The sequence below is a fragment of the Pogona vitticeps genome, chromosome 6 (assembly GCF_051106095.1).
Source record: "Pogona vitticeps strain Pit_001003342236 chromosome 6, PviZW2.1, whole genome shotgun sequence".
NCBI classification, from domain to species: Eukaryota; Metazoa; Chordata; class Lepidosauria; order Squamata; family Agamidae; genus Pogona; species Pogona vitticeps.
In genome coordinates, this window is record NC_135788.1 from 9308707 (window position 1) to 9331935 (window position 23229).

The window sequence follows — 23229 nt, forward strand, 5'->3', positions numbered from 1 at the left end:
GGCAGGTAATCTCTCTGCCAGTAGCAGAGGTACCTGTCCACTTTCAAGGCTGGAGGGGAGATTGGCGGCTAGCGATTTTATCGACTCTGCCAGCAGCCGTGCTCGTGGGAAATGACCTGGCTGAACATGTGAAACGGGTGCTAGTGATTACACGCTCACAAGCCACCACAGGGACAGTTCAGGGGGGTAATGATGAGCCAGAGACGGAAGCAGAGGGGAGTTCAGAAGCTGTGGTGGAAACCTTAACCACAGACAGCAGATTTGGACAGGAGCAAAAGGCAGACGCCACTCTCCAAAAGTGTTTTGAACAGGTGACTGACGCCCAGCTAACACCTGAAACCCCAGTGAGATTTCTGGAGAAAAAAGGGATTTTATATAGAGAAACCCTGAGGAATATCTCAAAAGGGGGAGATGGGATCAGAAGTCAGCTGGTGGTACCTGAAAAGTATCGCCCCATGATCTTACAAAGGGGTCACGCTGACATGTTTGCTGCACACTTAAGGGTGAAAGGGCCCCTTGATTTGATCAAACAAAATTGGGAGCAGATCACCCAGGATGACCCACAAGACGTTGTGACATACATAGACACCTTGATGAATGACCTAAGGAGAAATCTAGAGCTGGCAGCAGAAAACCTGCAAGCTCAGAAGGTCAGACAGAAAACATGGTATGACCACAAAGCTAGAGAGAGACACTTTGACCCAGGGGAGGAAGTGCTTTGGCTTAGGCCCTGCAGAGAGAATAAACTGCAGCTCAAATGGGCAGGACCATATAGGGTCATTTCCAAGATGTCAGACCTGAACTACCTTATAGAGCAGGAGGAGAACCAAGCAAGGAGGGTGGTTCATGTGAATGCCCTAAAACCCTACTACAGAGGGGAACAGAGGGTTTTATTCGCGATAAAAGCAGCTGAGAGTGAGGAAGCTGAATTACCCTTCTGGGAGGGTAGAGGGGAAGTAAAATACAACCCAGAGGAGGTACAGATCAGTCCTGCACTCACCCAAGACCAGCAGCAAGAACTAAAAATGCTGCTTAGTAAATATCAACAGGTGTTTTCCAACAAGCCGGGGATAGTGAAGGGAGTGATGCATCGGATCCACACAGGGGATGCACCCCCGCAGGCAGTATCCCCATACCGAGTAACGGGACCCTATAGGGACAAGGTGCGGAAGGAGCTGGACGAGATGCTGAGGGAGAACATAATTGTCCCCTCTTCTAGTCCTTGGTCCTCTCCGATAGTCCTTGTGGACAAGCCTGATGGGAGCATTAGGTTTTGTGTCGATTACAGGAAATTAAACCGTGTAACCACTCCTGATGCCTACCCAATGCCCAGGCTAGACAACCTGATTGAAACCATAGGGGGTTGTCGGTTCATCTCATCATTGGACCTGGTAAAGGGATATTGGCAATTAAGAATTGATCCCAGGGATCAAGAAAAGACTGCCTTTTGCAGCCCTTTTGGTCTCTATGAGTTTCGAGTCCTGAGCTTTGGTCTCAGAAATGCACCAGCCACATTCCAAAGGCTGATGGACCAGACCTTGGCAGGGCTCAGTGACTTTACAGTGGCCTACATTGACGACATAGGGATCTTCAGTAATACCTGGGAAGATCACCTGATACACCTGGAGTTAGTGCTGCAGAGGTTAAGTGCAGCAGGGCTAACAGTAAAGGCCAGCAAGTGTCAGCTGGGTAGCCCAGAAATAAAATACTTGGGTCACATGGTAGGGGGAGGAATGATAAAACCCCTGGAGGCCAAAATAGAAGCTGTTCGTGATTGGCCTAGACCCAACACCAAGAAAAAGGTCAAATCATTTCTTGGGTTGGTGGGCTACTACAGAAAGTTCATCCCGAGGTTTAGCGAGATTGCGGCTCCGCTGACCGATCTGACGAGGAAGAAGGCTGATGACCGCATCCCGTGGACCAGCGACTGTGAGGCGGCGTTCCAGAGGTTGAAGGAGGCGTTAATCAACTATCCTGTCCTGCGTGCTCCAGACTTCGACCGGGAGTTCATCATCTACACCGACGCGTCTAACAGCGGCGTAGGAGCAGTTCTGTGCCAGGAGGATGAGAATGGTGACCAGCATCCAGTGTCCTACCTGAGTAGGAAACTTCAAAAAGGTGAGAGACATTTGGCAACCGTGGAGAAGGAGTGTTTGGCCATAGTCTACGCGATCCAGAAGGCCAAGCCTTACATCTGGGGAAGACATTTTATTCTGTGTACTGACCATTCACCATTGCAATGGTTAAAGACAATGAAAACCCACAATAGCAAACTTATGAGGTGGGCTTTAAACCTACAGGACTATGACTTTGAAGTGAAGGTGGTCAGAGGGTCAGTGAACTGTGTTGCTGACGCCTTATCAAGAAGACCTGAAGAATGAAGACGGCGAAAGAACATGGACTATGTGTATATAATGATGACAAAAGTTAAATGTACCTGGTTTTGAATTTGGTTTGTATGAATAAAGGTAAATTGATGTAATGTATATGGGAAATGTTTAAATGCCTATTTGCTATGGTTTAACTTAGAATGTAAGTATAAGTAAGTATAATATGGTATGTATAACTGTTGTTGTATGTTTTATCAAGGTTGTTTTTTGGTGAAAAGCACGTTAGCTTTCCCCCTACAAAACAACTTATAAAGAGGGGAGGTGTTACATACAGCACTGATGTTACCTGTCTGTCATGGGTTTGGAGGGAAAGTTCCATCCTATGGGGAGTGGAAGGCGGGACATCAGGAGGAGGGGCTGTACTGTATATATATGTGATGCCTGTGTGGTGAGAGGGATACTGAGAGATACTGAGAGACACTGGGGAGGTGACGAAGCAGCAGCTGGGAAGAAGAAGCTGTTGTGGGAGTCTGTGTGTCAGACAGGGTACTTCTGTGTGTCAGAGTACCAACCTGATAGGTTCAGGTGTCTGTTGGTTAGCCAGAACTGATAGGTTCAGGGTCTGTGCTTTAAGTTAAGGGTTCTGTGTGAACCAAACTGTATGCTTGTATGAGTGAGAATAAGCCACGTTACTTTATCTTATTTACCTGATTGTTTATTTTTCCCTGTGTGTATTTAAAATAAACCTTATTCTTTTTATTGTTTGAAAAATCCATCCCTGGTCTGTGTGACTTCTTAAAGGGAATGGTTGGTGGCAGCTTAGTGTAACTGTGTGACATATCCCGGTAGGTCTGGGTTTGTCACACAGTATACTTAAGATCATTCTTAACAACTGTTGAGAAAAGGCAACAATAAAATGACACATATCCAGATATCTCAAAATTATAATACTAAAATAAGGAAAATGTTGAGGAAAAATAATGTATTTTTGTCCATAAAGACTGTGGATTTGTTCAGTTCTTATACTCAAATTCCTCAGCTTAGCAATCCTGAACTAAAAAGAGTACATCATTTGTACTTAGCTGTAACCAGTGGATCTTAGTTTCAGTTTAAAATGGGGGGGGGGGGGGGAGAGAGTTCTTGTTAAGAGTCCAGTCTGCCCATCCTTGTAATAATTCCATTTAACTAGTCTGTTCAAATATTTCTATTCTTCACAGCAAATAACACATGCTCAAAGGCTGTTTCTTTCAAACCAAAGTTCACTGTTAACACTAACTTTTTTCAGTTCCAGACATTCATGTAAACTTGTGAAAAGTCTCTGAAATGTTAAAATATTCACTTCCTATTCAACAGTGGATGTTTTAACCTTTAGCTTTTAATAAAAGCAATTTGAAAACACATATATATTTTCAAGTCCACTTCCATATGTCCGCTGTGTTTCTTTTCATCATTATAGACATCCTACTGCAAAGGCTCATCAACAAGGCCCTGACAATTAATCCTTTCAAAAAACAGAGCATGCCTGTAAAGTTACTTTCCAGCTGGAAACCTTGCTCATGTATGAATGGCAGCTGAGTTTACAATCTTGTAGCACTGAGAGACAAGGAAGCTACAAAGCATAATTACTGAGAAAAAAGTCCTCTCTCCTCCCCCAATAAATCTGTATTAAAGAGGATTACTATTATGTCAATTGAAACACATTAAGACATGCCTCACAATGTGTTTACAGCTCATACCTAGAGGGTAGTTTTTCTCCCTGCATGGAGTACACATTGTCTGATGGCAGTTCCTTCTTGATGGCAAATCAGTTTTTTGAATTAAAATGTTCAGTTGTATTTCAGAGCAAATACCGTGTTTCTCCAAAAATAAGACAGGAGAAATAAGAGCAATTAATTTTTGCTCCAAAAACACATTAGGGTTTATTTTCAGGGGATGTTTTATTTTTTCATGTACAACAATCTACATTTATTCAAATACAGTCATGTCATCTTCTTCTGGTTGCTGCACAATGACGGAGGGCGGGGTTTCACTTAAGTGGGGCTTATTTTGGGGGTAGGGCTTATATTATGAGTATCCTAAAAACCATACTAGGGCTTATTTTCAGGTTAGGTCTTATTTTTGGGGAAACAGAGTAATAGAAGAGGGTACTTCTGAGGACTTCTACATATATTAAGCATTTGAAATTCTGAACTAAACTCCAAGTACAGAGGTACAAATCAGATGGTTTGGGATTGTGAGAACAGAACAAAGGCAAACTGATTTGACTTTAGTGCAGAGTTTTCTGCCACTCACACAGGAAGTTTAAAGTGATATACTTCTGCTACATCTGTCAGTAACTTCCTAAAAAGCAGAGAAACCACTGCCTTGGAAAATATTCTATAAACGATACATTTATATTCAAAGCAGCCAGAATCCCATTGGTTATTTACACTGGTATAAGCACAATGACATTGATGACTACTCCAAATTGCCTCTAGTTACCAAGTTGCCACTTGTACTCCTTATCACATACCAAGTCACATCACTGCCAGATAATAAGAAATACAGGTACAGAGACTCCTATAATGATCATCATCATGTGTTGTCAAATCTATTCAGACTTATTATGATCCTTTCCAGAATCACTCTGTGCAGCTGTCTCATGACTACAAAGGCTGGCTGTTCTCCCAGGAAAGACAGTGGGGGATCAAACTCCCAAACCTGGTTTCTACAGCCAGGTATCCAAACCACTGAGCTATCCAGCCAGCTTCTGTATGTGACATGTTAAACACAAAATAAACACAAGCAGGGCAAGGTGTTATCCTCTCATTTTCTAGCAGTGTGAGTTTGAGAACTAGCTTAGCTATAAAAACTGTAGATCATATGTATCGTTACAACTCAAAAAAGATTCATCGAGTCTCTGAACAAGAATCAAGTATGGAATGAAATATCAGACAACCTGTTAAACACAGGTGTTTTTCAAATCAAGTTTCTAAACTCAACTGATAAACAGAAATGTTACAAGGAACGTGAGCAACAACTAGTAATGAACTGCCAGGTGTGACTTCCCTAGGATACTGCCCTATCGATCTTTCATAGTTACTGGTCCATATTGCTTATCTATGTCCATATGCCCTCATCATGTGATATCTAACCATAATCATCTGGTAGACCAATTGAAAAATAAGAAACAACTTAAATGTTGAAGAATAATATCAGCTCATTTGTTTTCAATCATTTATTATTGTCAGAGAAGGAGGAGTGACTCTTTAGGGCTTACTTGCTCATCATGCCTACTGATTGCAGTCTGAGGTCACTGACAGTCCTGGAGCACTATATTATAGACTTTACAGTTTAAAGGTTTTCTAATGTTATGTTTAAAGGTTTCCTAATGCATTGTCAGCACTGACAAAGAAAGTCCAGAGCCACTGAGAATGCTGTCTTATATAGTTTAGTAGTATGCCTTACATGAATTGAATGTTAAAGAAAATGTTAACGTTAAGATAATAGCACAAAAAACTGGACAGCCTTTGATGCCACTGATTAAATGTTTGTTTTTGGTTCTAATGAAATAATAAATGGGCTATAACATAGCACAATTCTGTTACATATTAGTAAATGTTTCATTGAGATCAGAGCTCTAAAATGTCAGTCTGTGCTGAATGATTTTTATAGACAAATAAATATGAGAGTAAATGCCAAATAAACACACAGACTTAACCACATTCCTAAGAGTATTTGGAGAAGCCATATTCACAGTAGTTTGCGGTTATCCCACTTTCAGGAATTCAAACAAGGAGAAAATGAGCAAATGCCAAATAAAACTCCAGTCTAACTCCATAAAATTGTTTTTTTTTTCTAGGAAATCATGAAAAAAAACTCTTTCAGGAGAAAAGACACAATTTAATCAGGGACCATTCCTTACAAAGAGTTACTTGCTTTTGTAATATTATCATGAAGGTATACGACATCAAACAAAATGTTTTAAATGCCTAACAGTGGCCCATGTGTTGGTAATTTCTAAAATATACTGTAATTCTCTCTACATACAACTGCCTTTGAAGTTAGTATGGAAACTTCAGCAAATCTAAAATGCGACAGCCAGAATAACAACAGGCACAAGCCGATATGAACAAGCCATATCCATGCTTGGTGCACTTTCATTGGCTCCCTGTTAGTTTACATACCTGGTTCAAAGTGCTGGTCATGACTTATAAAGCCCGTAACATCTCTCTCACAAAACAGCTACCCATCTCACCTGCTCCTCGCAGTCTACGATGTTAAAAATGGTAGTACTGAAGGAGGCCAAAAGAATCAACAGAAGGAACCATATTTTTTGTCATGGCCCTTCTATTTGGAATATACTTCCAACAGAGACTCTTCAGGTGCCTTCCCTCTCTGTTTTTAGGAAATTACTTACAATGTATTGTTCAGTGCTGCCTTTTATTAAATACCTGAGATGCTCAAATTTGTTTAGAATTGTTTAATTCTATTGAAAGTTAGGTTTTAGCTAAGGACAGAGTCTTATCTATATTATGTATTTATTTTGGGGCATTTGTTGCATTTATGTGTCTTTTTTAACATGTTGTAAACTGCCGAGAGAGTATGTGCATTATGCAGTGGTATACAAATGATAGCTAAAATCCTGCTGCATAGTTGTGCAAAAGGCATAACCTTTAGTGGCAAACTGCCATTAAGATATTTCCATAGGCATTATCTATTGCATATTGAGTTGTACTATTCTGCATGTAACAGATAATACCTACAGAGACTTCTTTGTTTAGGGCAAAGCACCACTAACTATGCATAGCTATGCAGCAAAATTTCAGTCAATGTATTGAAATTATTCACTCATATAAGAAATCATCATGTGCTAAACTGATAAAATGACTCTTGGAACTGTATCAAGATGTGTATCAAGAAAATCAAGACCTGTCTCACTTCTTTTACATTAAAACATATTCCAAAGGTGTGAATAAACATGATTTATCACCAAAAACACAACCGTAAATCAAATATGTAAAGCCACTCCCATCCATCTATAAAATTAGAAACTTTCAATAAGACAGCTCATGACCTTTAAGAGAGATCAAGAACCAATGAATACTACATACATTTATGTATTTTTTTTAATGCACTTTAGCGGTACAGCCATTTTTAATTAGGTGCAGTAAGAAGAGTCCTATGGAATTTTGATTATTTTTGCTCTGACTTTGTTTGTCCTGTCCATCCTGCCCACCTACATGCACTATTTTATATGTGAATATCTGGGTAATACTTTATGCATTCAGTAGATGTAGTTCTCAAAAGCACACAACACAACATATTTATAAGGTGCCAAACTCTGTAGAGTTTTCATGTCTATGAGGAAATACAAAAAATTCTGCTTGGAAGACTTGCTGGTAATGATTAATAGGACTAATCTGGAATAGATAACAAGAAAGAGAATGGTAGCTGTTAATAACAGAAATATTTATCACTTTCTTTGGTCTGCAATATTTTTTGTACACTACAAAACAGACTCTTAATGTCAATGCGTCTCTCACTGCTGGACACATATGATACTGTTTTATACAACTAAGAAATGCTAATGTAACTTGACCCACTCAACTGCCATAAATGAATCTTTGGGCAGTAGCCTGTAATTTATACCTTAAAAATAAGGCTAACATGTTTTATTTTAAAATATATCTTTCTTTTTAAACAATTCTACATGAGAAAGGAAGAGATGGAAGTGGTGATGGGGTTACTACCTGACACACAACAGCTGGTGAAATACTGCTCTATTCTTCTGTAATAAACACTAAGATCAAAACATTATGCAAGTTAAATTTCCTTGAAAGGTTCCCAGCAGGACTCTTCCTTTGGGTTTGCACAGTGCTTGATTTCCTTTCACCCACAAAGACAGCCTCACCAAGATCATCCATGTGCCACTAACACTAAGCAGCACTTCCTTAATCACTTATTTCTAACAATTTATGGATGATCAGTGGCAAAAGCGAGCAAAAAATAATGAAAGAATGCCATGAAGCGTCCTTGAGACATACAGGCTAAGACTTCCTACTCATTTCTGTGTCTCTTTAATACTGGGGGCCTGATACAAATTAGTCACAAGAGGGGAAAAGTCATCTGGTCATAAAATACAGTACATGGTCACTTTTATGTAAGTTTGCCAAAAGGGACATAAACCAGGACAATTTCAAACTGTGACACAGGATAGAAGTATATTAAAACAATCTTTGTTCCTTCTCTATTGTGCTGTCATGTTGCTTGGCTTTATAGATATTCTGAGCACCAGCACTGGCCTCTTCACTTCCACCTGGTCTACCTAATTAATTAAGCAAGGAAGTTACCTCAAATTTTCTACCATTTGCTTTTATTATCAAGCACTCGCTTTTGATGTTCTCCAAGTTAACTTCTTAATCCACAGACTTTTTCTGCTGTGTTCGAAACACTGCGATGTCTGGATTCATTGCATAATTGGCCAGGATGTTGCTGTCGCCCATGGTAAATTTTATGCAACAACTTCAAGGCAAAGAAAGGAATCAATGTGAAGGCAAAAGTAATCTATAAAAGGTTTTAAAAGTAGATATTTTGTAATCCCCTTGTCTCCAATGTGGCATTCTGACAAACTTTATGCCGCTTCAGAAACTCTAGCTAATAAATGTTATATTATAATGCTTTTGTTAAGATCTTAAGAAATACCACCACAGCTACATTAAGAGTATGTACTGTATCTATCCTTTAATTAAGTAGTGCACAAACTGAATCCAAAACCCTCTAACATTGACCACTGAGTTTTCAGCACATGTGAGCCAAAGAGCTTCTTCAGCCAACCCAGTAGGTTTACACTCAACAAATGAAATATAAATTTCCCTCCTCAAATACCTGGTACACACATACATATTCTATATCACAATATCTTGTTTCAAAAATAGAGTAAGGCAAGAACTGGAGCAAAACAAGAGATGCTGATAAGACAACAGAGTGGTATCAGTACTTGAGTAAACCTCAAGGTATGCAGAAATACAAAGTAGTACAAACAACACTGAACAGAATGTGGCTGGTCTTAGACCATAATAACGCTTTATTTTATTCTATTCTGAACAGAAAAGGGCTCCTTCCCATCCAAAAAAATACCCACCCAATGAAGCCCAAAGATGCCCAGTGTCCTCCAAGAGCAACAAAATGCCAAATGTTGGTAGTGCAAGAGCGTTAACTGCCCTACTTGTGATACTTTATAACACCCTGGAAGACAGGATGACTGGCTAAAACCCTAAATAAAAGCACTCTTGTTTTGCTGCAGGCCCCACATGTAACAAAATGTTTAAAAACTGAGGTGAGTTTCACTATCAGTGACAAACAAGTTTTATCAAGTTTTCACACAAGACAGAGTTCTCAAACCTCTACACAGCAGATGTGGTTTTTCCAGATAATTTGTAAAATATAATTTCCAGTTGCAACCACCCTACATAGAGCAGAATCTGACTTAGATTATTTGACTTACAGTGGACCCTCTACTTACGGAATTAATCCGTATTGGAATAGTGGCTGCAGGTCGAAAAGTCTGTAGGTCGAATCTTCATTGACCTACAATGCATTGAAAACCAATTAATGCCATAACCGGCCATTTTTGTTCCATTTTTATCCCATTCTGGGTTTTTTATGGTCTGTAGGTTGATTCTCTGGCTGCAAGTCGAACCTAAATGTTGTGGCCAGAGAAGTCTGTAACTCAAAAAGTCTGTAAGTGGAGCCGTCTGTAAGTCGAGGGCCCACTGTACATTTATGAAACAGCCCTTCAGTGTCCCAATAGCCCACAAGTATTTGAACTAAAATGGTAGGAACAAAATAAACCACACATAAAGTAGTTTTAAGTTCATGTTTTGTATGGAAATTATTAGAGTACATGTATTTAATTTTTACAATTTCTATTTCTTGTAAACTGCTTGTTTAGAATTAAGGGAGAAAGTCAGTGAAAACTACTGATAGACTAATTTTAGCAGTTCCAATGAACTGTGTATGATTTGCCATGATTTGTCACCCATTTTCAAAAAAAAAAACAAAACCTTAGCACTCTTTCACCATGTCACTGTGGTAGATCCTGTTTCAATGTTCAAATCTATAGAGTCACTTGTACTTAATTCAGTTTCTAGAATCTGTAGAATCACTTGCAAAGTTCAGTTTCAGATTTGGGCACTGTTGCACTCATTTGTTGCTACCAATTAATTTAATGGAACAAAACCTCTTTCAGAAAAGGAAAATTTTCCACAGAAAAATTAAGTGTGGACCACAACAAACTATGGCAAGCTCTTAAAGAAATGGGCCTGCCTGACCACCTTATCTAACTCCTGAGAAATCTATATGTGGGACAGGAAGTAAGAGTTAGAACTGCATATGGAACAACTGATTGGTTTTAAAATGGGAAAGGAGTACGACAAGGCTGTATATTGTCTCCCTGCTTATTCAACTTATATGCAGAATACATCATGCGAAAGGCTGGAGTGGAGGAATCCCAAACTGGAATTAAGATCTCCGGAAGAAATATCAACAACCTCAGATATGCAGATGATACTACTCTGATGGCAGAAACTAAGGAGGAATTAAAGAACCTCTTAATGAGGGTGAAAGAGGAGAGCGCCAAAAATGGTCTGAAGCTCAACATCAAAAAAACGAAGATCATGGCCACTGGTCCCATCACCTCCTGGCAAATAGAAGGGGAAGATATGGAGGCAGTGACAGACTTTACTTTCTTGGGATCCATGATCACTGCAGATGGTGACAGCAGCCACAAAATTAAGAGACACCTGCTTCTTGGGAGGAAAGTGATGACAAAGAGAACAAACCTCTCTATTTTGAAGAAAATCAACCCTGAGTGCTCACTGGAAGGACAGATCCTGAAGCTGAGGCTCCAATACTTTGGCCATCTCATGAGAAGACTCCCTGGAAAAGACCCTGTTGTTGGGAAAGTATGAAAGCAAGAGGAGAAGGGGACGACAGAGGATGAGATGGTTGGACAGTGTCACTGAAGCTATCAACATGATTTTGACCCAACTCTGGGAGGCAGTGGAAGACAGGAGGGCCTGGCGTGCTCTGGTCCATGGGGTCATGAAGAGTCAGTCACGACTTAACGACTAAACAAAAAAGTTCATCTTACCATGGGGTCTCTCAAAAGTTGAAAAACAAGATGAAAATGTGATCTCCAGAAAATCAGAAGAAGGAGGTTCAATATAATCTAGAAACCAATTCAGTTTACAAAAATGAAAGAAAACAGCATCCAAGTAACATCCAACTCCCCTCACTATCAGCTGGACTTGAAAAACATGTGACCCATAGAGTTGGAAAGGATATAAAACAATAGACCAATATTTTCAGATGTATTGGAAATGTGGGGGAAAATCATTCGAGGGGCAATTCATGAAAATTATTAACATGGATGTCTAATTCAATCCTAAACTGGACCTACTAGCACTATTTATGGGATAAAACAAAATAATCAGAATATTGTTCTTGTGAGAGGGGATGTAGACAGACATATTATAGCAAAAAACTCAAAAAGCAAATGAAGATCTCTCTTTGGACCTCTTGTATCAATATGTTTGAATATAATCCTGGCAGAAAAACTATGTACGTTAGAGGTCAATAAATCAGATGTGAAATGGCCCCATTCTTACCAGTTTGTTATCTGTGTTGCACAATACATTAACAAAGATGAAATGGAGGGAACATGGAGAAATTGCAGACTCTATTAAAAAATTAAACTGCGGACTAAGGAAAAAGGCTATTTCAGTCCCATTTTTAAAAGGTACAGAATTATCCCCCTTAGGCTTAAAATATCCTGTCTGAATTAACAGAATGGTTTAATTAAAGACCTAGACAGAGAATCATGTTTAGTTTGATTTTTAGAAAAAGCACTGCATCCATCCATGGTGAGTGGCCAATTTCCGTATCTGTATCTCTGTGTAATATTCAACTGCTTTAAAAAAAAAACTATTGCCCAAGGGAATAAACGGGAGCCTACTAGAAGAGCCATATGCCACTGAAAATGAATGCCATCAATTAGAATGAGGGAAAGCACAATAAATTTGCAAGCCGCTAAGTGGGTAGAAGAAGACTGATCCTATTTACAAGAGCAAAAAATATAGTCTAACTCATTGACATAAACATTACAAAGACCAGCTCTAAATTAGCAAATTATACCGTTTCCTACAGAATATGTAACACTTCTAGGGAAATAAAAAATAAGTTCTACCAGGCTACATATAGCAAGCAGAAACTGAACACCCTTCTTCATAATCAAACAAAATCCAAAACAAAATAAAACAAAAAAATCACCACTGTACATCACTTAACTATACTGAAGACAGCAGGATCAAATGTTGTCTCTTCCTCGTGAACTCCCCCAGCAACCTTGACTCAAAGATAATCATTGTGTTCCAAAGAAACAAATAGGTTAATGCTACCTAGAGTTCACTGTCTATGCCAACGCAAAGACAGCAATCATATTTAAGTCAGCAAGAGGGATGTGGTGTTTGTTGTTCATTTTCCTTTTGAAAATCCAAGTCCTAGAATTCTCCAAGCATTCCTCAGGTGGAGTCCAGTCCACAGATCCGTATCTACAGACACCTATCTTTCACTCACCTGGAGAACGGCCTAATTCCATGGATGTATGGCCTTGCTATTTTGTTTAATATTCAAAAATGAAAAATATTCAAAAATGAAAGCTCCCACAGTGGTTCCTGGAAGCAGCAGTTCTTCAGGAAGCACCCTCTATGAAGCCGAAAGAGCAGCGAGACTACCACTCCCATGAAGCACCACAACAGCTTTTTTTTTGGTGCATTAACAAAACGAAGCAAGCCCAGAGTTAGACCTTGCAACCTTGGAGCAAGGTCAAGTGAGTGAAATGTAGACATCTGTAGGTATGTCCCCAAGCAACTGGCCAAACTGAAAAATGGTTTTGGCCTAACAAAAGTTACCTGATCCAGATTTACATTAATTTCACAACCAAACCTGGCTTTCAGGTTACTCAGCTCCTCTTAGAAAGAAACAAAACCCTGTGCCAAACCTCATCTGTGTACATTTTCACACTTACTATCTATTAAAAATTCCTCTAACAAAACACCACTGTGCCAAGCATTATGTTTTGAGTAACACTAACTAAATTATTTCCCAATTATTTACCTCTTATCAGATCTGAATCTTTTTTATCATTCTTTATAATTACTTTCACTGACTGAAGAGTGAGTCAATAGACTACCAGCCTGAAGGAGACTGTACGCAAGATTATGTATGGTTTTCTAAACTATTAGTAAGTTTTTGTATGAAAGGTGATAGGTGGAATAAATAGGCTTTTCAAATGCTATAACATTACTTATAATGAATGATGTCAATCAAACATCTCTTCACATGTTCTAAACAAGCTAATTCAGAAGTCATTCATTTCATTATTTATATCCTCAACACTACTCCTCTACTTCTATTAAGGATAGCAAAGCTCCAACAGTTAAGAGCATCCAATTGCACACTGCATCTCAGCAATGCTCAAAGGAAAGATGTCTAGAAGGCTCACAAAAGCCACTCACAGCTTTCTAAGGAAAAACAAAATGTAAATAAAAATTAATCCTGGCAAGGAATATAAATTACAAAAATTGTGTATCCTTAAAAATCACACATGAAGAAAATGCTTCAATATGCCATTTTAAAGGAAGGTGTATGTCGAAGCAGAGAAGTTAACCATAGAAAGAACAAAAAAGAACAATGATGTTTGTTTTGGGGCTCAAACCTTTAAACAATTCAGTACTCAGAAAAACAGAAAGGTAAGGCAATCCTATGGGGGCAGAAGCGGGAAATGATAAACTGATGGAACTACCAAATCAAAAGTCATGCTGGGCCCCTGGCTGGTCAAGCAGGAGGAGGAGGTGGCAGCTAGTTCTTGGGCTGTATTACTAAGAAAAAGGCCTGTAAAACATTAATTAACTAGATTTAAACTTTTGAAATGCACATGCTTATAAAACAGCACATGGCCAGTAGCACCTTAAATGTTTCCCATATTCTGTCGCACAGGAGGAAACCTTTCTTCTAAAATGATGCTTGCCACAATATACATTTATCATTAGGAAAAAAAAGTATGACCCCTGCTTCAAAGCTATCGTTTTTACCCATATGAAAATATAATCAATAAATTTTAATTAGTTTATTGATTAAAAACCAACATGACTGACTGCGATTTCAGCAAGTAGATGAGTGCAAATCACCTGTATACATTTTTAATACATTGAGAGAGGCTCTTTTTTAAGTACTTCAGTTTCATTTATTGCAGAGTCCAATCACATATATCTGTGAAACATACTGTATGTATAGATATCTGTGAAACCTAAGGAAGATGTTTTTTTCTACCATTATTACTTCTTTTTACTGGCACAACTTTTGAGTGATCTGTTTCGGTTAACTAATGTCCAATTTTACGCTTTCTCATTTTGGGATGCATAAAGTTGCTTTTAAATGATCTTTTTGGTCTACAGTTTTTACATGATCTATCAATCTGAGCCTTTATAATTCTGTATACCAGTAAACAGCCAACATAACTTTGTTCAATCATGTTCACAACTTTTACAAGCTTTTCTTTTCCCTGTGATTTCTGTTTCAGCAACAGCACATGACTGAAAAGAAAGCCCGTTAGTCTTTCCAATAGTGGTTCACAGAACAGTTTGAAAACTACTATCAAGAGAATGGTGGCTTTTACTGTATATGCATGCAGGACATATTTTTGTGGTCAAATAAGCATGTAAAAGCTTGAAGTTCTTTTGGACAATGCAATGGGCCTTTCACAGTGAACATTTAAAAGCTGCACCTATTTATAGTACATTGATTTTTCTGACTTGTTTTAGCCACTCCTATGAAGGGAAGAACTTCTAGGGCATACAAGCTGCATGAAAATGCTAAATTACAGTATAGCAAAATAAGCCAGATAGTCTCTAGTTTAACATGATGTACACACAAGGCCACCTTGGAACAGTCAGGATTTCTGTACCTTGTGGGTAATACAACTGGCAAAGTGAAATACACACTTAGGCAAGAAAGACAAAAGCAAAGTAAGCCTGATGCCAAATTTTGGTTCTATTGTTACGCACAAACACAAACACATAGTGTACTGGCTGTTCAGGTTAAGGTGCATTTACACTGAATGCACTTGACAGTCAACCAGTAATACTTAAACATGTTATTCAGATATGGCCAAATAGTTTTTCTCCTCCTCAGACATATTTTACATGTTATATGTATTGTAACAACATTAATGGAATTAGCTAGCTTCAACAATTACTAAGAGAAAAGGCTTAAATACAAACAAAACTAATTTTCACTTATATATTGCCAAAGCAATTACTATCACTTAGACATATTCACAGCTTTAGCACAGATCTCAAAAACTATACATTGTTGTTGTAAATCAGCTTTGCTGGGTATTCATAGAATGTTCTCTATCACGTTCACATATATTTAATATTCACGCACCTTTTTTAAGCCAGCAAAGCCCTCTGATTCCAGAAAGAAGAAAGCAAATGGCATCAATACAAACAAACAAAGGTTGGAAAATAGTGAAGCAAGATTCCACAAACCTGGACAAAACAAGAAGACATTATTTGTTACTTATGAAAACTACAAAATATTTGAAACATAATATAAGAAAAGTTTCAGCACCATAAGAGCACTTTTCCAGAAAACTCTCATTCAAGCACAGCCACGAAGTCATGTATTTCTAAAGCATCTCAAATCTGCCAGATGTAGAGGTACATTTTAAGGATGAATTCTAACTGTCATTCACTAGGATTTTTAAAAAAACACCTTAAATAAGTTGTGGGGCATTTTCTGACCCCAATGAGGATTCCAAGGCATAGAAGGTTCAAAGTACAGCTGCAGTTAGAAAACCAGTTTCATGCATGTCCCCCATATTTCCTAACCTCAGTGAGAATTTCAGTGCACCTTGACCAGCACTTCAAATGGGGCAATGGCAGCCGCTTGCATTGCGGCTCATGAAAAAGTACAAAAGGAATTTCTGTCCCAGTATTGCAGATTGCATAGTGTGCTGGAAAGTCGGGAGCTGGTTATTAGAGCCCCCAATATGCCTTACAGGAGAAGAGCCAACTGAGATAATGCTGAGTGTATGAGGTTGATGAGACTATACGTACGTCCTGCCACTTGTGCAGCCTTGGGCAAACTTCAGAGTCCCAGAGTCCCATCAGAAGGAGGGACTCGTAACTTACTTCTGAGTAACTTATGCCCAGAAAACTATGGAAGGGATGAACTTGATGGATGGACAAGTATCCTAATGGCAAAAAGCAATAGGTTTCCTGGAATATTTTTTCTCAGTCTTTTTGTGTTTGTTAAAAGAATCTATACATAGCAAGTCACTAAAACTTGGAGGCATTGTCACCTACTGGTTGAAACCCTGGTTGACACCCAGAATAGCAGGTCACACTAGAGTAGGCCCACTGAATCAGTGGCCATTGGTGAGCCAATTCCTCCATAAGTTCCATTGATTCAAGTGGCCTTATTCTGGTTGCAACGTAACACACTAAGCAACAGGGTTTCACCCACCAAGCTGTAGACAGTGGGCAAAGTCTTCCATAACATTACACAACACAAGCCAGATGTCATCATCCAGCTCCTGTAATTTAAACTAATTAAAAGACTATGGTTTGTCTTGAGGAAGCCTTTGGATGGGTAGCCTTTAACAAGAAAAAAATTGTTGCCAGATTGACGCAGTGATCTGATGTTGATTTCTAACCTTTATAGTTCCCCAACCCCATTCCAAAGTTCCCAAAGGATTCCCCTAGGGAAAACAGAGCCAAGAACCTAAAAGGGAAGGATAGAACATTTAAAATTAGTTTAAATTAAATATTACTGGTGCCTAATTATGATGTAATTCAATTTGTACCATGTATCACAACCAGGATTTTAGACAATGTAACAGAATGTTTTCATGGCAGGTCCAGTTCTATACATTTTCTGTAAGAAAATGTGCCCTGTCATTGTGCATGAAAATAAAAATGAGAATTTAAATTTCAATCCTTGCCAATTTAAGGAACTTGTGATACAGTGCAAACAAGTCCTCCCAGGTAGAGTAAGGGCAGGAGCCATTGCACTTACTCTGATTTCCAACACAGGAAGGATTTTGCATTGCAATACAAGAGATATACCTTAAGTATTTATATCACCATGAAAGAAACTACATTACACAGAGTACTTTATGAACAATCATTCTAACCTTGTTGGCTTACCTGTGATAACATCTCAGTATTAAAGTGTTTAAGTATTAGAAAACTGCAATTAAGCATTTTACCAAGTCTACTAATGCCTCACCCTCGCCTACAGTATTTTGTGGAAGAAAAAGCAAGACTTGTGTTGTCTTGTGTGCCTAGGCAATTTGCACTATATTCTAGCTCCATCTGCTGGACACTCAAAACACAGCAAAAGTGTCACATCTGACAAGCTCCCTGTAGTTTCCTGACAATTCTTCCTTTTTCATAGAGAACCAAATTTATGTGGTGTTGCACATATTTAAAATTAATGTTTTTCACTTCAAAGAGATTATCTTCTTTGGCTTTGAGGAATACTGTAAAAGACTCACTGGGCTATAATAATGTCAAATTTAATAAACCTGGTAACTAGTAGCACTTGCACTGGGCACAAACAGTTCTAAGTTCAATAGCAAGTATTTTAAAAGGGAATTTCTCTATGGATAGTTTGCATCAAAGTATATTTTTAATAGAAATAATAGAAATGGGAGTAATAAAAACAAAGATTTTGCATAAACCTTTATGAATTCCTGCCTCAGAGTGTAAACTGTGATCTTAGCTTAGAAAGGCTTGTAAAAAAGCTCATATAAGACTGTAAATAGCCCATCTAATTAACACATTACTCTATCATAGTTATTTTACCATTGATATTTTACCACTGTTAATTTATGCCAGAGGTTCTCACATTCTTTACAGCACAAAGCCTCTAATAAAGACCTATATATCAAAGATACTATCATCACAATGTTTAACACTCACTGACTTTCTCAGCAACCAATCAGATCTCTGTATTTTGATAACTATATCTTGATGCCATGTACAAATACTTGCCACATTATATCTCCTTCTCTTATGGCTGATGAAGTGGACTTCTCCACGAAAGCTCACATTAAAAATATGTAAATTAATCTTTAAGGTGCCACCACAGTTTTGTCTTTTTTTACTTTTTATTTTTATTTTGTTTTCATCTATTATATTAGAGAATGGTACATAATGCATCTCATAGTTCTATGTAAAAAAGATACTCTCAAATCTAAGACCATAATTTGCACCTGCAACAGGAATTCTGAAAAGCTTATGCAAAATATTTGTTTTTATTAGCTCAATTTTTAATCCAACAAAAAAACTGATATATTAAACATTTCAAACAGCAATAATATCCATGACACTACACAACAACAAAAAAGACTGATTACTTCCCTAAAATTTCAAGGTGTAGACTACAATCCACACAATAATGTAACTACACTAGGACTATTTCAAGGTTCTGTGAAATAAAATTAATCCTATTCTTCACAAGCTACCTACTCCCTTATTACATGTGTTAACCCACCTTTCTTTCAAGCAATTCAGGGAAGCAAATAAATTCACTTATTTTATTGATTTACTTGTTATTTCACCTCTCACAGAGAACTGCAACTCCAGAAAATGCATAAGATTAGGCAAGAGATTTACTTGAAAAATTATAATAAAATATTACCATATTAAAATATAATAAAACAAATATAAATATAAAATACAATGAAAGTCAAAAAGTAAAACACTATCAAAATATAGTTTTAAGTGTATCACTAGAAAGATACACAGTACCACCATCAGAAGCAAAACAATTGCCAAAAGCCACTTGAATAAGGTCTTTTTCTGCTTCAAAAAAACAACAAAGACTAAGCCGACCTCCCCTAGTAGGGAATTCCACTGGCATTATCTCTCTTATCCACCTGCCATCCTCACAACATCAGGATGAACTGGCCTAAGTTTAGCTAGTGAGAAACTAGAACCCTTGTCCCTCTAATTCTAATCCACCCAGTATACTACATGATAACTACTACAACAGGCTAGCTCTACCACCTTCCAAACAAGGAAATGAACAATTCTTGCCTTCTTCCACTATGAGCAAACTTATCTTAACAGTTTGCTGCAACTTGAAGTACCAACAACAACTCCTATATACCTGTCAATCATTAGACACTACAGTTGAAACAGCAGTCTCTGAGACTTTTCAATTCAGCCTTTTAAAAAATATTATCCCCTCCAATTCAGGAACAATTAAGTTATTCTAACATTGGAATAAAACAATAGCTTTTTCTCGCCTTCCTTCTCCCCATATGAAAGCAGAATACTGATGCTATCACCCCAATAAGGATCCTCTGGTAGAGGGCATCCCAGTTCTTATCTCATTATATAGATTCAATTTTTAAAAAAAAATAGCATTGGATTTTTATGCTATTCTGTCCCAAAGGCTCAACATAGGTAACAACAATAGCTCTACATTATCACTTGCTAACAAATGACAGTTTGAATAAAAACTTCTTACATCAGTTCCATAATATGTAACCTTAAGCTTTATTTGATAACCACCAAATAAAAACAGAATTCTAGGCTGATTGACAGGCATCATCTGTTTCGCTGAACTTAGACTAGAACATTTTTTTCTCAAGATACTCTGCACGTCTTTATGATTCTGATCTGCTGAATAAGTGGTATGCTTCACGAGAATATAGATTTGACTTCCACTATTAAAATTATGTAATACTAACCATGAATTAGAGAGCCATTTAGCCACTGAATATAGTAACTGTGCGGAAAAGAGAGCAGGATTTCATTGCTGATTATGGAGAAAGGTAGGAGAAGGACAGCACCAGCCGAAACTGCAAGAGTAAAGGTACTCAAGAATAGCCTGTAAGTCAAAAAGATGCATTATTGTTGCAGTCAAAGTAATAGGGTGGAAATTAATATTATTTGAATAACTATTTCTTAAAGCTTCAAGAAAAGAATACCATATCTTTTCAATAATAAACAAACTATTTTGTTATACTCAGCAATATAGAACATAATTTTAGAAGAAGAAAAAACAGAATGGAGGCAAAATCTTAACACTCAATGTACCATTTTTCATAGCTTGTTAAAGCATTGTTTCTAGAGGCAAGGAAATGAAGACAATCATAAAAGGAAATTCTACTCCATTAAACAGAACTTTGAGAAAACAGTATCTTAAGCAACCACATATGAAGCTGAACTATGCACATGACCTTCTAAGTTTATATCCACCTCTACTTTCCTTGCCTTCCTCTATTATCTTGACTATAAGGCTTTCAGAACAGGTCTCTTTCCTCTTGTACTTTATAAAGCATCAAACACAACTGAGACAAACGATAATAATTTGTGATAATTAAACCGCTAAGGAAATATTTAAAAGGTCACGTTTGAGCCTAAGGAAACAGATGTTCATGTTTTTCTTCATTCTCCTTTTTTTTAATTTTATAGGTATGCATACATGAATATTGTTTAGGATAAGAAGAGATCTTTAGCCTCCAAAACTGGATTCTTTAGAAAACGCTTAAAGAATTCTTCAGATACTCTGGAATAGAACTGTAAAATCTGATATGCTTGACAAAAGAGAGGGAGGGAGGCACAACAAATGTACCTTGGGCCTACTCTGGTTAGACGTTCTCCACCTCTGCCTCTCCAAGTTCATTTACCTCCACCAACTTCCTTCAGAAGGAAATTAATGACCCTTCAATTGCTAATGTTTTAATAGAACTGTAATAAATAGAATACTATTCTTGAAAAAAACTTTTAAAAAATCTATCAGTTATCAACCTGATTTTCACATATTTCCACTCATTCAAAACTACTTGCAATGAATCTCTCAAATTAATAAATTCATAAGATTACAAATATTTTCTTTTATAAAAATGGATTTGATATTCTAGTAAACTCTACTATTCAAATGAATTTAAAATGTGACACTAAATTCTACATCTGCCTAAGGAACATACTATGTAACATGCTAAATCAGCACATCAAATTTGTTATCATGAAAAAAAGACAAGTTGAACTTGTTAATGTTAAGGAAAACACTCCCTCTGCTGTAAAATACAAGTACTGCTGATATATTAAAAAGTCAACTCTGTAGGACAATTCAGAAGTTTCCTATAGAGATGAATGCCAAAAGAGAAACACACGGTCCAATATGCCAGGACCCAAAGAACATGGCAGAAAACTATCAGAACATGGCAGATGCTTATGCAGCTTTTCTTCTGCTCCATATTTATGCAAGAAGATAGTAGTCATAATTATTAAAGCTTTGGTATTTACAAAGTACTTAGAAGTAATGAAAAAAATTAAATATACATACGAAATTCTATTAACAATAGCATCTTCATCCTCTTGCTCATCTGAAATAAAAAGCATGGTTTTATGTTCTATTTTAATGCAAAGAATGTTGTAAACTGTTTTAAACTCATATTTAATATACAGTACTCTAACAATAAAACCTGTGATGTCAGAAAAAGAGTTGGCATAGTCTTTCACCCAAATCTTTTTTCCTTGACAATGTCAAGCTCAGGATTTGCAGCTCTCTTATTCATTACTCCTCACTAAACAGAAGTGTTTTTGGACAGACAGCCTACCCTAACCTCCCCTCTCCCAAGTACTGGATGACAACATTAAAACCAAAGCTGACGGCAGGTAACAGGAAATGTATTCCAGCACCTGGTGTGAGGAAGGCTAGGAAGAGGCTGGTCTACCTAGAAAGCAAAAATGGAAAGAGAGTCATTCACTCTTCTCTCAAGGTTCTCTCCGTATACAAACAAGAAATACATATCCCTGTGGGACGATATACACTGGTTATTTTCCAGTATGTAGACATGATATACATTTCAGATAAAAGCATTTTTTTTCACAAGAGGCCCAAGATCAGGAAGAAAAAAGTGGCTCATGCTTTTCCCCTGGTAAGAAAATTGAGTTTTTGACACAGCACTAGATTTTTGTTCCCTGTGTTCTAGGTTCCCCTTAACATTTAATCCAGTCGTGTCCAACTCTATGGCACGGTGCTCATCCCCATCTCCAAGCTGTAGAGCCAGCGTTTGTCCATAGACAGTTTCCGTGGTCATGTGGCCAGAGCCACTAGACATGGAACACCATTACCTTCCCACCGAGGTGGTACCTATTTATCTACTCGCATTTACATGCTTTCGAACTGCTAGGTTGGCAGGAGCTCGAACAAGCAACAGGCCACAACAACCATTATGTTAGTTTATTTTATGTTCAGTAGAATCTGCTACTTTAATTTCTACTATTAGACCATGACATTTCCCCATGTAACTTAGTACTGAATGTTCTTGTTTGATTATTTATGAACTCTGAAAAAGAAACAAATAACAAACTGAAAGGCAATCTATTTTTAAGTGGTACTGTGAAAGACAATGTTAAAAGAATCTTATGAAAAAATTATAGATATGATTTAACAGATTACAGTTCAAAATTTAATATTGTAAAATGATTTGGATGCTGACATTCAATGCAGAAATGTCTTTAACACAACAGCTGAAATCCAGTAGTAAGTCTCAACTGGAATAGACCCACTGAATCATGGAAACTTACAGAGGAGTCAACTAACCAAATTCCCACTAATTCAATTACTTACTCTAGTTGCTCCTTACGATTTACTACTACTACTACTACTACTACTACTACTACTACTACTACTACTACTAGGATCCTACTGGGCGTGAGTGTTGATGGAAGGAAAAGGTGACACTCCTTATGGATACACACATATTAAAACAAAGGCAGGCCTTTGTTTTAATAAAGCTACTTCTATATTATTCAAGTCATAGACTTTG

General features: G+C 37.5%; 1 protein-coding gene across 1 annotated transcript in view; it reads right to left on the minus strand.

Moving 5' to 3' along the window:
- LMBR1 (limb development membrane protein 1) overlaps positions 1-23229 on the minus strand; it is a 73701-nt gene that overhangs the window by 32341 nt on the left and 18131 nt on the right. The window contains exons 3-5 of the mRNA XM_020779719.3: positions 21741-21780; positions 20140-20279; positions 15819-15922 (exon numbers count right to left, since the gene is read on the minus strand). Coding sequence (XP_020635378.2) covers positions 15819-15922; positions 20140-20279; positions 21741-21780 — 284 coding nt within the window. The remainder of the gene's footprint in view (positions 1-15818; positions 15923-20139; positions 20280-21740; positions 21781-23229) is intronic.